The following is a 14,449-nucleotide window of genomic DNA, read 5'->3' as shown; positions in this document are numbered from 1 at the left end:
TTGTGTAGCGAATCAGCTCATGGGGAAATATGAATAATTAACCATAACTAGTTATAATTAACTATTCATATTTTAGATCCACTGTAGAACTGAGAACAGCTGGACACAAGGAGCAAAAAACAAGATTTAAGTGCCCTTGAAAGCAGAGGTTCGAGCATGCAAGTGAAAGCTTTTATACACAACAGCAGTCTACAAAGTGACTCAGGATCTAGTAAGGAAAATTTGGAAAGAGAAGTATCAGAAAAGCTAGAAGAATTCCAGTCTAGTAATGCCAACGGTACTAGAGAGCTAGAGATGTTTAGGAACATTTTCAATTTTAGAACAAAAAAAAAAAAGAACAACACTGAACTGAAGCAGACAAAGTGCTAGCAGCATCAACTTTAAGTAGCCTATTAATATTGTGAAAGAACGGTCTAGAATTGCTTTGGTTATTTTCAGTAATCGTAATCTGAGAAGAATATGGAGATCTTGCAGTTTCAATTGATGCAGAGGGTGAGGGGAAGTCCAGTGTGCATGTATTTCTAGGTTACATCAGACATCAACAAATAAAACCTTTGACACCAGTCCAGTGTATGACGTTTACAGTGAGTAGAGCCATTAAAAGAGTCTAAGAGAGATTAAAAGAATCCAAAAAAGACCAAAAGTCTTTGGACATCACATAGTCTTTATGGTCAATATGTATACTGAAGTCCCCCAGAATCAAGATTCTGTTAAATGTAATGCACAACATTGATTGCAGATTAACAAACTCAAGCATAAATGCCACATTTGGTTAAAAAAATGCTACAACGAAGCATTAAAATGTTGGAATGTTTTAGTACAGACACAGAGCATATATTGCAGGGTGTGGACCTCTGTGATACCTTTCTTTGTCTGTAAGCCATGGAAGAGCAAACTTTTGCATGCAATTAAGTGTCTGAAAACATTACAGGTGCACAAACATTGTAGGTACGACAGCTCATCAAAATGGTATTTACTTGCGCTTATTCGGATTGTTCAAACCGACTTAAAACTAAAAGATTACTTTCTCTCACGCGAACTCATTCGGGAGTGGTGACTTTCCACGTATTCCCAACGTTTGAGCCTGCTCGCCTGAAGATATGGTTGATTGCTCTTCGGCTGGATATCAACACACTGCAGAGCCTATGGCTTAATTTTTGGGTGAACTATCCCTTTAAGTATGCATGAAAACCAGAGGGACAGCATTGGTCCAACTTTTTGTCACTACAAATTACAAGCACCACTGTGAAATGATCTTTACAGACTCATTTGGGGCATTTTTTTAATAGAGTCGAAGCCAGAGAATCTCTGATAAAGACATATCTCAAACCTATACTGCTTTTACTGTGATGCAATTAGACTGATTTACACTGAGGTACTTATATTTTGCTTCGTCACTGAGTGTTCAAATAAATACTGATGTGTTGTTTTCCACTGTGCTTTTCAGCACATGCGTCACAAGTGCATTGCCACAGGTTGTGGTGAGACACGAAAGCTCGATGCTTCAGCTGCCTCCATAGTAACAGTGAAACATTGCAGTTTGCTAAACCTTAATTTAACTGGACCTTTTTCTCCCAGACACTTCCATGCTCTTGTGTTTTCCCTGAATGTGATTATTCTGTTTATTCTGTTTAATCACTAATGCAGTAGTGTGCATATTTTTATAGGTTTGTTGTATTTTCATTAGTTATCTGCTAAAACATACATTTTTATTTATTTTGTCCTTTGTGAAAAAGAAGTCCACTTAATTGTACTGAATGAGCACTTGTAGTGCACTTCAAATCTTAAAAATGTATTTTAAAAAACTAAATTGCAGATAATATAATATTAATGAGGTGAAAGGCCACTTAAGCATACTTAGAGTACACTTTCATGACTGTTTCTTAACACACTTAAGTACACTTTTAAAAAGTCCACTTTGATGCCATATTAAAAGTTTTAAATCATTACATTTTCATAAGAAGTACCTATTTTGATGTGTTGACTTCCTGTACTAATGCACGTGAAGTACTTTAGTACTTGGGAATTTGAATTGTCATGTATTATTCAATATTACATTTAAAATAAATATGTATTATTTTCAGCACATGCACAATTTCATTACAAATGTGTAAATACAAATATATTTAAATAAATGGCATACAAGTTTCAATGACATTAATGTATATTTAGTTGACCAAAAATGCATTAGTGTCATCAGTAAATATAAAGATCTACTTAGGTCCTACTTAATAAATGCACTCTTAAGTTCAACTAATTGCACTTAATATAAATGTAAAGTTTATAATACATTTTCATTGTAATAACATGCAGTTAAGTGCTTGAAAACATTGCATTACGTTTGCACTTAAGTATATTATTTTAAAGTATATTATTTCTGTAATAAGTACTAATTTTAAAAAAATCTACATTTTTAAATCTTTTTCACAAGGAGAGGCAGAAATTGACAAAAATGCATGTTATTAGTTTGCTTATGGCTTTGCATGAATGCAATAAAATGATAACAAAATTAACAAAAATATTTATTTATTTATTTATTTTTTCTTCTTTTCATTTTAGAAATGTTCAGATTTGTGATACGTTAATGGTCAGACATATTGTAAATATAAGATATTTTTCAGAATTTTTATTAAAATACATCTGCAGCTATCTGTTATGATGATAACACGACAGAATATAAGATAGTGTAACATTAACCAACAGGAAGTAGTCCAGATAAAATTTCCTAACTTTTTGAAAGGCCAATTTCCATTGTGGTAAAACCACAGACATGAATCAAGGGAGCTTTAAAAAAAAAAAAAAAGGGATTTTTACATATTTTATTATACATACTGGAACATGCAGCTTTTTTTACACGTCATTATTTTTCCAACTAAAAAATTTATTTTAAATAAAATTGTACCTTTTGACAATGTACAAAATGCTTCTTCCGTGCTTACAGAATACAAATGTGCATACAGTATAATTTCTGATTTGTTGTTTAAAGTTTATTTAAATTTATTTTCATCTAACGTGGCAAATGAAGACTGACCCGTGTGTTAACAAAGCTTTGATTTCTTTGTAAGAACATGATGCTCACCCTGAAAGCTGGCTTCAGCCAGCCTGGCTAAGCCTAGTCTGAAGGATTTTAGAAGGTTTTGAGGTATTTGTCAGTTTAGCCAAGCTGGGAGGCCATGCAGCTACAGCAGCAAACCACCACAAGCTGTTTTAAACAAGTTATATGATCATATGAGCACACCGCTCTTTGTGGGATTTTTTTTTCTCTTTACTAACTTTTTCCACCAGCCCAGATATAGTTTGATCTACCTTATACTTTGAGAAAATGCTCTTAAATCTGAAACCTCAGAAGGATTTGCAAATGTCCTTAAGTGTCATATGCAATCAATGATAAAACAAGTTCAAAGGATCTTTTGAACACCATTCTCACAGATCTTGTTCTTGTCAAATACTAGTTCACTATAGGCTTTTGAATTAATACTCTGTTAGGATGAACTCAGAAAATGTTAATGCTCATATGTTGCTCTTTCATAGCTCAGGAGACTTAGAACTCTCACAAATCGATTTAATTTTCATTTGTTTTCTGAAAACTCCTTTAGGGGACTTGAAGTAAAAAAAAAATATTTTTTATTGGATCAAATCAACTGCATTTTTATGAATTTTTTTGTTTTTATCATTCAATATAATGTTTGACCCAGACCTGCATTTCGCCAAGGAATTAAATTTCTTTCAAATGTTGTTTCATGTTGACTTTATGCAGAAGTAATAATTTGCTCCTTTTAATAGTGTTGCTGTCTAGGAGAAACACATCTTCTAATTTTATCCTCATTTAGCATCTATACTCAATTGATTACGAGTCGGTGGATCCTTGGCATCTGTTTTTCGATCTGTATCTTGACATTCAGGATGTGGCTCAGTCTTCTCAGCACGAGAGAATGTGAGGTGAAGGAGAGCTATGAACAGACAAGATGAACAGGGCTGCTAATTAGCCAAGCAGAAATAAACCATCTGTCAGTCTAATGTGTGACTGCTGTGCTTCACTCATATGAGACTCCAACCCACCCAGGAGAGAGAAATTGTGAGAATCTTGAGTCAGCGGAATGAGTTCTGATAGATTTGTCAAGTCACTGGACATCGTTTTAAGCAATTAAATGTTGCATGTAGTTTACAAGGCTATTGCTGTGTTGCTATTATGATTAATTAATTACTCAGGTATCAGTTAAAGGGAAATTGTATTGCTCTTTTAAAGTTCAGAAGACTTAAAGGCTTATGTTGTTTTGAAACCTTAACAATTTTTTTTCTGTCTGTGGAACACAAAAGGAGATAATTAGCTAAATATCCACGCTGTTTCTTTATATATAATAAAAGTGAATAGAATATTGGACTGTCTATCTCAGAATGAACAAATAGCACAACAGTAGTGCACTTCTGGGCTACTGTAGTGTGCTCTATTTTCCAAGTCTTCTTTTGTCATATGGGGCGAAATTGAACAGACCATAACAAATAAAAAAAAGTAATGACAGCAAATTATATCCTTTCTTTCTTTCTTTCTTTCTTTCTTTCTGATGACTTGCCCTTGTGGGAAAATAACTGATTTTGGCACAATTCCATGTTAATTTAATGCAATTAAATAAAATGTATTACAGTTGAATGTATATTATATAAAGTTAGCTGAACTTTGGAGTATGCTTTGACCCACTTAATTTATTATTTACATGCTAATGTTTTTTATGATGTAGGATTATAGGATTAGGTTGTTAATGTTCTGTTTGTTTGTGTGTGTGTGTGTGTGTGTGTGTGTGTGTGTGTGTGTGTGTGTGTGTGCTGGTTTATACTGTATATCCTGGTGGGGACTTAAACCTGACTACACACAGACTCATGGGGACTCGTGTCACGGTGGGGACCTAAATTGTGGTCCCCACGGGTACAAAAGCTTATAAATCATACAGAATTAAGTTTTTTGAAAATCTAAAAATGCAGAAAGTTTCCTGTGAGGGGTAGGTTTAGGGGTAGGGTTGGTGTAGGGCGATAGAATATATGCCTATGGAGAGTCCCCACAAGGATAGCTGATCAGACTGTGTGTGTGTGTGTGTGTGTGTGTTGATGTTGCAGCAGTTCTCTTATCCAAAACAAATTTCTCCTAAGAGAGACAATAAATACTACCTTGAACCTTGATTTTATTACACACACACACACACACACACACACACACACTATGCTAATCCACTACTCAACAAGAACCAAAAGACGCAATAAGAGCCAAAAGACACAACAATTGAACACCTTGTATATCTTTATTACTTTGAACCTAAAGGATACACAATCAAAAAAACTCGAGGCTTTGCTACAGCTCAACTAACAACAGCACAAGATTTCAAAAATCCATTTTTTTCTGACAACAAATATAAAAATGGAAAAAGAGCAGACTTGTGACCAAACATAGCAGAAAATCAAGCTTTGGCAATAATTCAGATGAGACATTTCACCAAATCATCTCAGGAGTCCAAGGTTTTGCCTCTGGTTAACTGCAAGCATAGACACCAGCTAAAGCAAGTCGCAAAGCTCTAAACACCTCCATCCATTGAGAAACAGTGAGAATATTACAATGTGTCTGATGAACATACACACCATGGGTAATTGCTCTCATGAGTTATTTACATCGAGGTTCAAAGTAGGAACCATAACATTCTGTACATGTACAATTTGTTCTTTTGTCATTTTATTGATGGTCTATATCAATATTTCATCAATATGTTGTAATAGGTTGTACATAAAAATGAGTCTAACAAGTAGGGTGTCTGTTTTCATAATCTAATGTGAGCAGGTATGTATATTTTCTACCGTTATAGAAATAAAAGCACAAAACTCCCTGTTTTATCATGCCTTTCAAGATTGTTGTTACCTCACTACATAAGGGGCTTATGGGTATTCTGCTTTCAAAATCGGTCATTAACACTCACAGACATTGTGGGAAAACCGCTCGACGAGATTGCAGAGTCATGCCTTTGTACAAACAATAGTTAAGTATTAAATACTAAAAAATGAAAAAAAATTTTTTTTAAATAATAATAAATACAAATTAATATAAGATTGAAATTACGCAGCTAAAAAATTAAACACAGGACATAAAAGAAACAAATGAGCCAGTGGAAATATTGGGGAATTAGGGAATTGCATGATGCAGGTGAACATAATAACTACTCTTTAAAAAGCAGTGTGGGGAATCTCATTGGCTGTCTGTGTTGGGAGGCTTGACATCATGTTGGGCACTTCCAGCGGGAAGCCATGGAGAAACGGAGCGGGAGGTGGTCTGCTTGGCCATGCTGTAGTGGCTGATGACTGTGTAAAAGCGGCCACGGCTGTTGGCGTCCTGGGCCGTGTAGTAGGCCTCCAATGAGGCAGGGATGCAGCGCTTGTGCTGTTGGAAAAGTTGAGGATATGTAACATTAGAGCTAGAAATTTTGACTCCAAATTTGTTGTCAGTATATGAACATTATTATTATTTCTGTCATGACAACTCTCGGAGGGATTGGCATGGTAATGTACATGACAATAATGTATTTGGTCTTGGCGGAATAGTCCCGAGACTTGCTACTGCCAATACATCCACAACATGCTGCTATGAGCATGTAAGGAATATTGCTGCTGCAAATATAACATACATGAATAACCCCCATATAGCATACATGGATCACCTCATAGCAGATCTATACAGGTGGAGCTGGGGAAGGTGGAGGGTTTCTGAAGCAAGCTGCAACTGCTACGGCAAGCACTAGTCATATATTTGAATGTTGAGCAGCGAGCTCATTGGCTACCGATACAGGGGAGAACCAATCAGCTGTGCCATGTGATAATGATGTCATTAGGTCAGATTGAGTTAGACCTATCGGATTGCGCCATCTAGAGTTTCATGCCACAACTCTGTATTTCAGTTTTATTATTTCAATGCTTCAACATGACAAATGTGCATCACACACACCTCTATTATTCTGTCATCTTCATAGATTAATGTAGTAATTATTTAAGCAGATATATTCATTATCTTTATATGTAATCTCAAATGCTTCAAATGTGTTTGAAATATGGTTAAAATGTACTATATTTATGGTAAACTAAAGTATACTTTAGAGTTATTTCTACTGAAACTGTAATTACACATCTGTAATGATGAAGTTGCAATTTAGTACATTTAAAAATATTAACTTTAAAAGAAACATTGAGTAACCTACTACGGTTAAAACTATAATCAAGAACGATGATTATTGAAAAATTATTGAAAATGGACTTAAAAGTAAAAGTTTTAATTTAACATTATTACAATGCACACTTTTTTAAAAGTGTACCTATAGTCATGAAAGTGTACAATGTGGCCTTTAATTTGGACTTTTTGGACTTTAATTTTGTGGAATTTTGTCTGAAAACAAAGTAAGCGTGAGTATTATTTTGAACAACTATATGAATTTTCCATCAGTGTATTTTTGCAGTATTTATCTATAATAACTACTATTACTCATAACATTTGACAGAAATTGACTAGTTTGCCTTATTTTCAGACATTAGTAGTTTAGTTTAGTTTAGTTTAGTTAAATTAAGTTATCATTACAGATGGTATTTAATTGAATTCATTGCTTAAATATTTTTGAAATAATGAGTGGAATAATGATTGTATAATTGGCTAATGACTGTAAAAGATATTTGTTGCACAGGTGAAGTGTTTTGTTTAGCACTGACATGTTGTAGTTTAATAAATGAAGAACATGAAGAAGTTTTGTGATCCATCTACTTACTTTATACACGAAGCCATCAGGGCAGGTGTGGTCATAGGTAAAGGCTTTGTACACCACCAGAAACACTATACAGGCCAGAAAGGCCAAGGCCAGTACGATGAGGATGCTCACCTGTATATGTAAAAAAAAAAAAAAAGACACAAAGTTCATTACTGTGCCCTTCTAGCAAGTCTTTAAGATTGACACTTTCCTGTAGCTCAAACAGTAGAGCATGTTAAGGTCATGGATTCAATTCCCGAAAAGCATGAAACCAATAAAATGTAAATGTGATCCTTGAATCCAATGTAAGTCGCTTTGTAATAAAGTGTCTGCCAAATGCATAAATCTAAATCTAGGATCAAATGGTCAATGACATTAACGACTACAGCTGAATTTGCAAAAAAGTCATAATTGAACAAAATTGAAATAATAAATAAATAAAATATATTAAAAAACATCCAGGGGAATCAGCCAACAAATAGACAGTTTACTCTGTATATTAAAACTACTCTAGTTCTAATGGAACAAATGGAAAGCTAATGGAATAAGACAAAAACACAATTATTAAGATTCAGATTCTCAGGTGAATTTATATTTTGTGGGAATAAGACGATATTTTAATAAGACCAATTTTTTAAATAAATATATTTATTTCTTACTTGTTCTATTTTTGCTTTTTTTTCAAGTTGGATGCATGATACAGTCATGAAAAATATACATTTATGTTGCTCTCACATAATATAAGAAATGGGTTCAAAAGTGTGCCGTGGGCGCACTACATGGGCGTCAACTATGAAACAAATGCAAAATAGCTTTCAATTTCAAGCTCTCTGTTTGTTCTCTGAACCTCTGCAAAGGCAAAGACAGAACTGGGGCTAAATAGTCTGATGGAGACAATAGTGTGATCACATCTCTGTTGTCTTTCTTTCCCATCAGCGCTACTTTTTTCACATCACTGTCATCTTCAAGTACATTTACCTCACAGGATGCAGTTCAATCTGTCACACCACATTTGTCTCGATAAATGTCAGCTCTTTTTGTTTGTAATTTCACAGCTGTAATACCATAATATGTTACTGAAGTTGGAAAGCGCCGCTTTTTTATCGCGAATGTGCCGAATCTGCTGATGTAATTACAACCGCTAAATGATAGAGAAGGAGGGGGGGGGCAGGGGAGAGCTGAGCTCTTGTGCCTCCGTTGGTAAAAAAAAATGAGCCAATCAACATTGAGTGTTCACTTTCAGCGCTGAGGAGTGTTGAGAAAAGAAACCTCGCAGGGGAGGCTAGCCTCCCTTCCTGAATATCAACCAATCATCATAGAGACTTAAATTACGTGATATTAGTTTGAACGTCTCCTGCTGCGCTGATAATGTACCAAGTACTTATGATGAGTAGCGATATTGAATATTTGATCGCCAACAGATTTACCAAGCTGTCATTCAAACAGTATATATACAAATTAAAAATAAAGGGAGAACACGCATAAGCTGGATATAGCCTAACGTTACAGCAGCCGGCTCTTTTAACACAGACTTTTAAGAAGGGATGGATGTTTGATAGGCCAGGTAAGTGAAATTATATTATCTTGCTGTATGTGTGTCATTTTCTTTTTACGTTTTCTGACTAAAAGCGACCAAAAAGCCATTTAAAGTGGTTAAGCAAATAATAATCATAATCGGCAGGGATCCCCAGACCAATACAATTAGTGTGCCTCCTCTATTTTAAAAACCCACGATTCGCCACTGAACGGATGTTTTTGAGGACTGACTAATTTGAATTATGCAAATGGAAATGAAAGATAAATGACAGAAAACCAGTCAGTGTCTAAATATTTTATAGCTCTCCAAGATACTGAGAAACGTGCTGCAAAAATCAATAAAACCTGTCATCAATAAAAAACTGCCATCTTATATCAAAATTACTATAAACAACTGAATCCACAACACTATGGACACTGTTTTTCTGACACTAGAGTAGCCAATTTAGAGAAAACAGAGGGTGTATAACCGTACTGGAAGTTTGTGAGTGATGAATCACATCAGATGAATGGAATTTTTTTCTACATGTATATGACATTTGTGAACTGGACAGCAACATAAGTGTGCACTAGATGCAAAGACAGCAACATTATGCTGCCTCCCAAGATATGTACTTTTAGACATAATCTAAGTCATATACAAACACACACATTTATTTATTTATTTATATATACTGTATATACACTGCCGTTCAAAAGTTTGGGATCAGTAAGATTTTTTATGTTTTTTAATGGAGTCTCTTGTGCTCATCAAGGCTGTATTTATTTGATTAAAAACACAGAAAAAACTGTAATATTGTGAAATATTATTTCAATTTCTAATAGTGTTTTTTTGTTTCAATATACTTTAAAATATAATTTATTTCTGTGATCAAAGCTGCATTTTCAGCATCATTACTCCAGTCTTGATCCTTCAGAAATCATTCTAATATGCTGATTTATTATCAGTGCTTTTTTTTGGAAACTGATACTTTTTTCTGGATTTTATGAATAAAAAGTTAAAAAGAACAGCATTTATTTAAAGCTGCATTAAATTATGGTAATGCTTTTTTCCTCAGTTGGTCAGAACAAACGTGGCAGACTTGTTACTTGTTCAGGTGGCAATATACAGTGAAAATTCTTATGTGGGTCATATTCCAAGACGTAGGCTAGAATCTGTGATTGCAAAGTACAGTAAATATCCACACCGGTGCGGTGACTGACTGCCACACATACTCTTCAGAACATTAGATTCATCCACGCTGGAGCCGTGCCGACTCACAACCCACGCAAGCTAGATAATTCCACACACAGCTGCAATTCCAGGTTTTCAAACAGAGATGGCGACAAAGAGGCAAAACTTACGGACTGCAGCTTTAAAATTTAAATATTTTCTAACAATATGAGTCTTTAATATCCCTTTTTATCCCTTTAACACATCCTTGCTGAATAGAAGTGTTCATTACTTTCAAAAAAAGAAAGGAAAAAAATTACTGACTCCAAATTTTTGAACGGTAGTGTATATTGAAACACGAGATTTCCATTGTGAATAAATGCTGTTTTTTAATTTTATATTCATAAAAGAATCCTGAAAAAAGTATCACAGGTTCCAAAAAAACATGAAGCAGCACAACTGTTTCCAACATTGATAATAAATCAGAATATTAGAAAGATTTCTGAAGGATCATGTGACACTGAAGTCTGGAGTAATGATGAAATTCAGCTTTGCATCACAGGAATAAATTACATTTTAAAGTATATTAACATAGAAACTGTTATTTTAAATTGCAATAATATTTCACAAAATAACAGGGTTCTGTATTTTTGATCAAATAAATACAGCCTTGACGAGCACAAGAAACTTCGGTAAAAAATATTAAAAATCTTACTGATCCCAATATATATATATATATATATATATATATATATATATATATATATATATATATAATTGACGGGACTATGTTAACACCATCTCATACCATTAGAAATTGGGGTGTAATATTTTACTCGTCACTTACATTTTAATCTCATATTAGTTCTATTACCAACACTGCATTTTACCACCTCCGCAATATTGCCCGCCTGCATCCAACTCTCAGCACCAAAGACACTGAAACTCTCATTTACGCTTTGATAGCCTCTCATCTCAACTACTGTAACTCACTTCTCTTTGGACTGCCAGATGAAACTATTACAGTATGTTCAAATCTCTGCCATCAGTGTCATCAATCAAGTCCAAAAGTCTGAACACATTACCCCTTTACTTTATAATCTACATTGGTTGCCTGTTTCTGTTCGCATTCAGAATAAAATTATTTTGTTAACTTTCAAATGTCTTCATGGACTTGCTCCCCATTATTTATCTGAACTGCTGTACTATTAATCACCTTCTCGCTCTCTTCAGTCATCTGACTCAAACCGCTCCTTGTACAGCGACCTTGAGCTTGGGAAAGGCGCTTTATAAATAAAACATTATTATTATTATATAAATCATAAAATCAACTCAACAGCAAAACTGCCAAGAGTAATTTGTGTTGTGTTCTGGCAGATGTTTTTCACCACTTTTAAGAAAAAACGAGTGCTGTATTTTTGATCAAATAAATACAGCCTTGACGAGCACAAGAAACTTCGGTAAAAAATATTAAAAATCTTACTGATCAAAAAACGAGTGAAAAAATCTGCCACAGCCATAAGCCAAAATACATATTCGAGAAATCGGGATCAAACTAGGATCAAAGACTATCAAATAATCTGATAGTGTTTAGAGGGATGATGTTGAACGAAGTTACAACAGTTAGAATATCCATCCGAGATAAACATTGAGAGTGATGTTTCATTCAGTGCCGAAAACAATAGTTAAAAGTTATAATCCAAATTAAACTATTTTACTCAATAGAGTGCTTCAGGGATGATGTATTTTTATAGGCTTCCAGTTCCATCGTCCTGAAGTCGATGGGTTTTTTAAAATGTTTTTTTGTTTAAATGCCTGAAATAAGTTCATGTTTCATTCTACAACATAAAGTAAATCAGTAATACCCCCTTTGTGATTTTTTTTTTACTTGTCTTGAAAAAGGCATAAATGTAACATTAAACGTCATCATGCCGAACAAGAAAACCGCTAGTCTGCGTTTACAGCCTCATTGTGTTTATAATTATGCTCTTGCAAACTTCTAACTCAATCTTTCATTTTTCTCCTCTTTTTTATTTTTTAATAAAGACTGAAAGTTTGTATTTAATCTTCAGTATTCATAAAAGTGGTGTTCATTTGGGAAGATTATCATGATGAACGAAATGTAAGAATCACTTTTGTGGGTCACAGACTTTATTTTCTACAATAATCCAAAAGTCAATGGGAAAAAATCCTATTGGGTTGTTATTGAGGGAACCAGTAAGTTTCAGTTTGGCTAACAAAAATACACCATCACTGCAGCACTGTTGTGTTTTTGTGTTTTGTCACATTATTAGATTTTCATGTTGTTAGCTTATCATCATGCTAATGTCAAACCCTATGGAAATCACCTGTACAATCACTTCACAGTGTGGCCTATAAGAGCATTTCAGATCTGTTACTTGTGAGGATCAATTTCATTTTAGGATATGGACGCACACAGTTAAGCAGATCCCTAGTTAAGAACAAAATTACTAGAGATGACTGATGGAAACGAAAAGTGAGGTAAAATGCAAAATATCACAATATCAACTGGATTAATTTTAGAATCATACAACTGTTATGTGTTTTTCTCTCTCAGTCTGATGTCCTTGGCCAAAATTGGCCCCATTTGTACCATGTTGCTAAGCGGTGGGACTAGCGCCAAAATGGCTGGGTGCCTTTCACGCTCTGAGTAGCATCTAGATATGAACCACTTTAGTGTTTTAAGCCACCCCCTGATGGGACATTTTCAAAAAAGTATTTTTTGGGGGGGGGGGGGGGGGGGTCATTCAGTGCCGAAAACAATAGTTAAAAGTTATAATCCAAATTAAACTATTTTACTCAATAGAGTGCTTCAGGGATGATGTATTTTTATAGGCTTCCAGTTCCATCGTCCTGAAGTCGATGGGTTTTTTAAAATGTTTTTTTGTTTAAATGCCTGAAATAAGTTCATGTTTCATTCTACAACATAAAGTAAATCAGTAATACCCCCTTTGTGATTTTTTTTTTACTTGTCTTGAAAAAGGCATAAATGTAACATTAAACGTCATCATGCCGAACAAGAAAACCGCTAGTCTGCGTTTACAGCCTCATTGTGTTTATAATTATGCTCTTGCAAACTTCTAACTCAATCTTTCATTTTTCTCCTCTTTTTTATTTTTTAATAAAGACTGAAAGTTTGTATTTAATCTTCAGTATTCATAAAAGTGGTGTTCATTTGGGAAGATTATCATGATGAACGAAATGTAAGAATCACTTTTGTGGGTCACAGACTTTATTTTCTACAATAATCCAAAAGTCAATGGGAAAAAATCCTATTGGGTTGTTATTGAGGGAACCAGTAAGTTTCAGTTTGGCTAACAAAAATACACCATCACTGCAGCACTCTATATTTGTGTTTTGTCACATTATTAGATTTTCATGTTGTTAGCTTATCATCATGCTAATGTCAAACCCTATGGAAATCACCTGTACAATCACTTCACAGTGTGGCCTATAAGAGCATTTCAGATCTGTTACTTGTGAGGATCAATTTCATTTTAGGATATGGACGCACACAGTTAAGCAGATCCCTAGTTAAGAACAAAATTACTAGAGATGACTGATGGAAACGAAAAGTGAGGTAAAATGCAAAATATCACAATATCAACTGGATTAATTTTAGAATCATACAACTGTTATGTGTTTTTCTCTCTCAGTCTGATGTCCTTGGCCAAAATTGGCCCCATTTGTACCATGTTGCTAAGCGGTGGGACTAGCGCCAAAATGGCTGGGTGCCTTTCACGCTCTGAGTAGCATCTAGATATGAACCACTTTAGTGTTTTAAGCCACCCCCTGATGGGACATTTTCAAAAAAGTATTTTTTGGGGGGGGGGGGGGGGGGGGTTTTGAGGGGGTTTGGTGTTCCCCCTTGGTGGTTATGGGGTGTGGGGGGTGATGTAGAAAATACACAGAAGTCACATAAAATACAAGGGGAAGCCTCTTGATAAAAAAAAAAAAAAAAACTCCAAGAAGTGGG

General features: G+C 34.6%; 1 protein-coding gene across 1 annotated transcript in view; it reads right to left on the bottom strand.

Annotated features, from left to right (window-relative positions):
• Positions 1 to 5,312: 5,312 nt before the first annotated feature.
• LOC107587249 (neuron-specific protein family member 2-like) overlaps positions 5,313 to 14,449 on the bottom strand; it is a 41,611-nt gene continuing 32,474 nt past the window's right edge. Inside the window, exons 4-5 of the mRNA XM_016274964.1 lie at positions 7,785 to 7,895; positions 5,313 to 6,415 (exon numbers count right to left, since the gene is read on the bottom strand). Coding sequence (XP_016130450.1) covers positions 6,224 to 6,415; positions 7,785 to 7,895 — 303 coding nt within the window. The 3' untranslated portion in view covers positions 5,313 to 6,223. The remainder of the gene's footprint in view (positions 6,416 to 7,784; positions 7,896 to 14,449) is intronic.

Source organism: Sinocyclocheilus grahami, unplaced genomic scaffold (genome assembly GCF_001515645.1).
Source record: "Sinocyclocheilus grahami isolate Dianchi unplaced genomic scaffold, SAMN03320097.WGS_v1.1 scaffold91.1, whole genome shotgun sequence".
NCBI lineage: Eukaryota > Metazoa > Chordata > Actinopteri > Cypriniformes > Cyprinidae > Sinocyclocheilus > Sinocyclocheilus grahami.
This window is presented reverse-complemented; position numbering and strand designations above follow the sequence as displayed.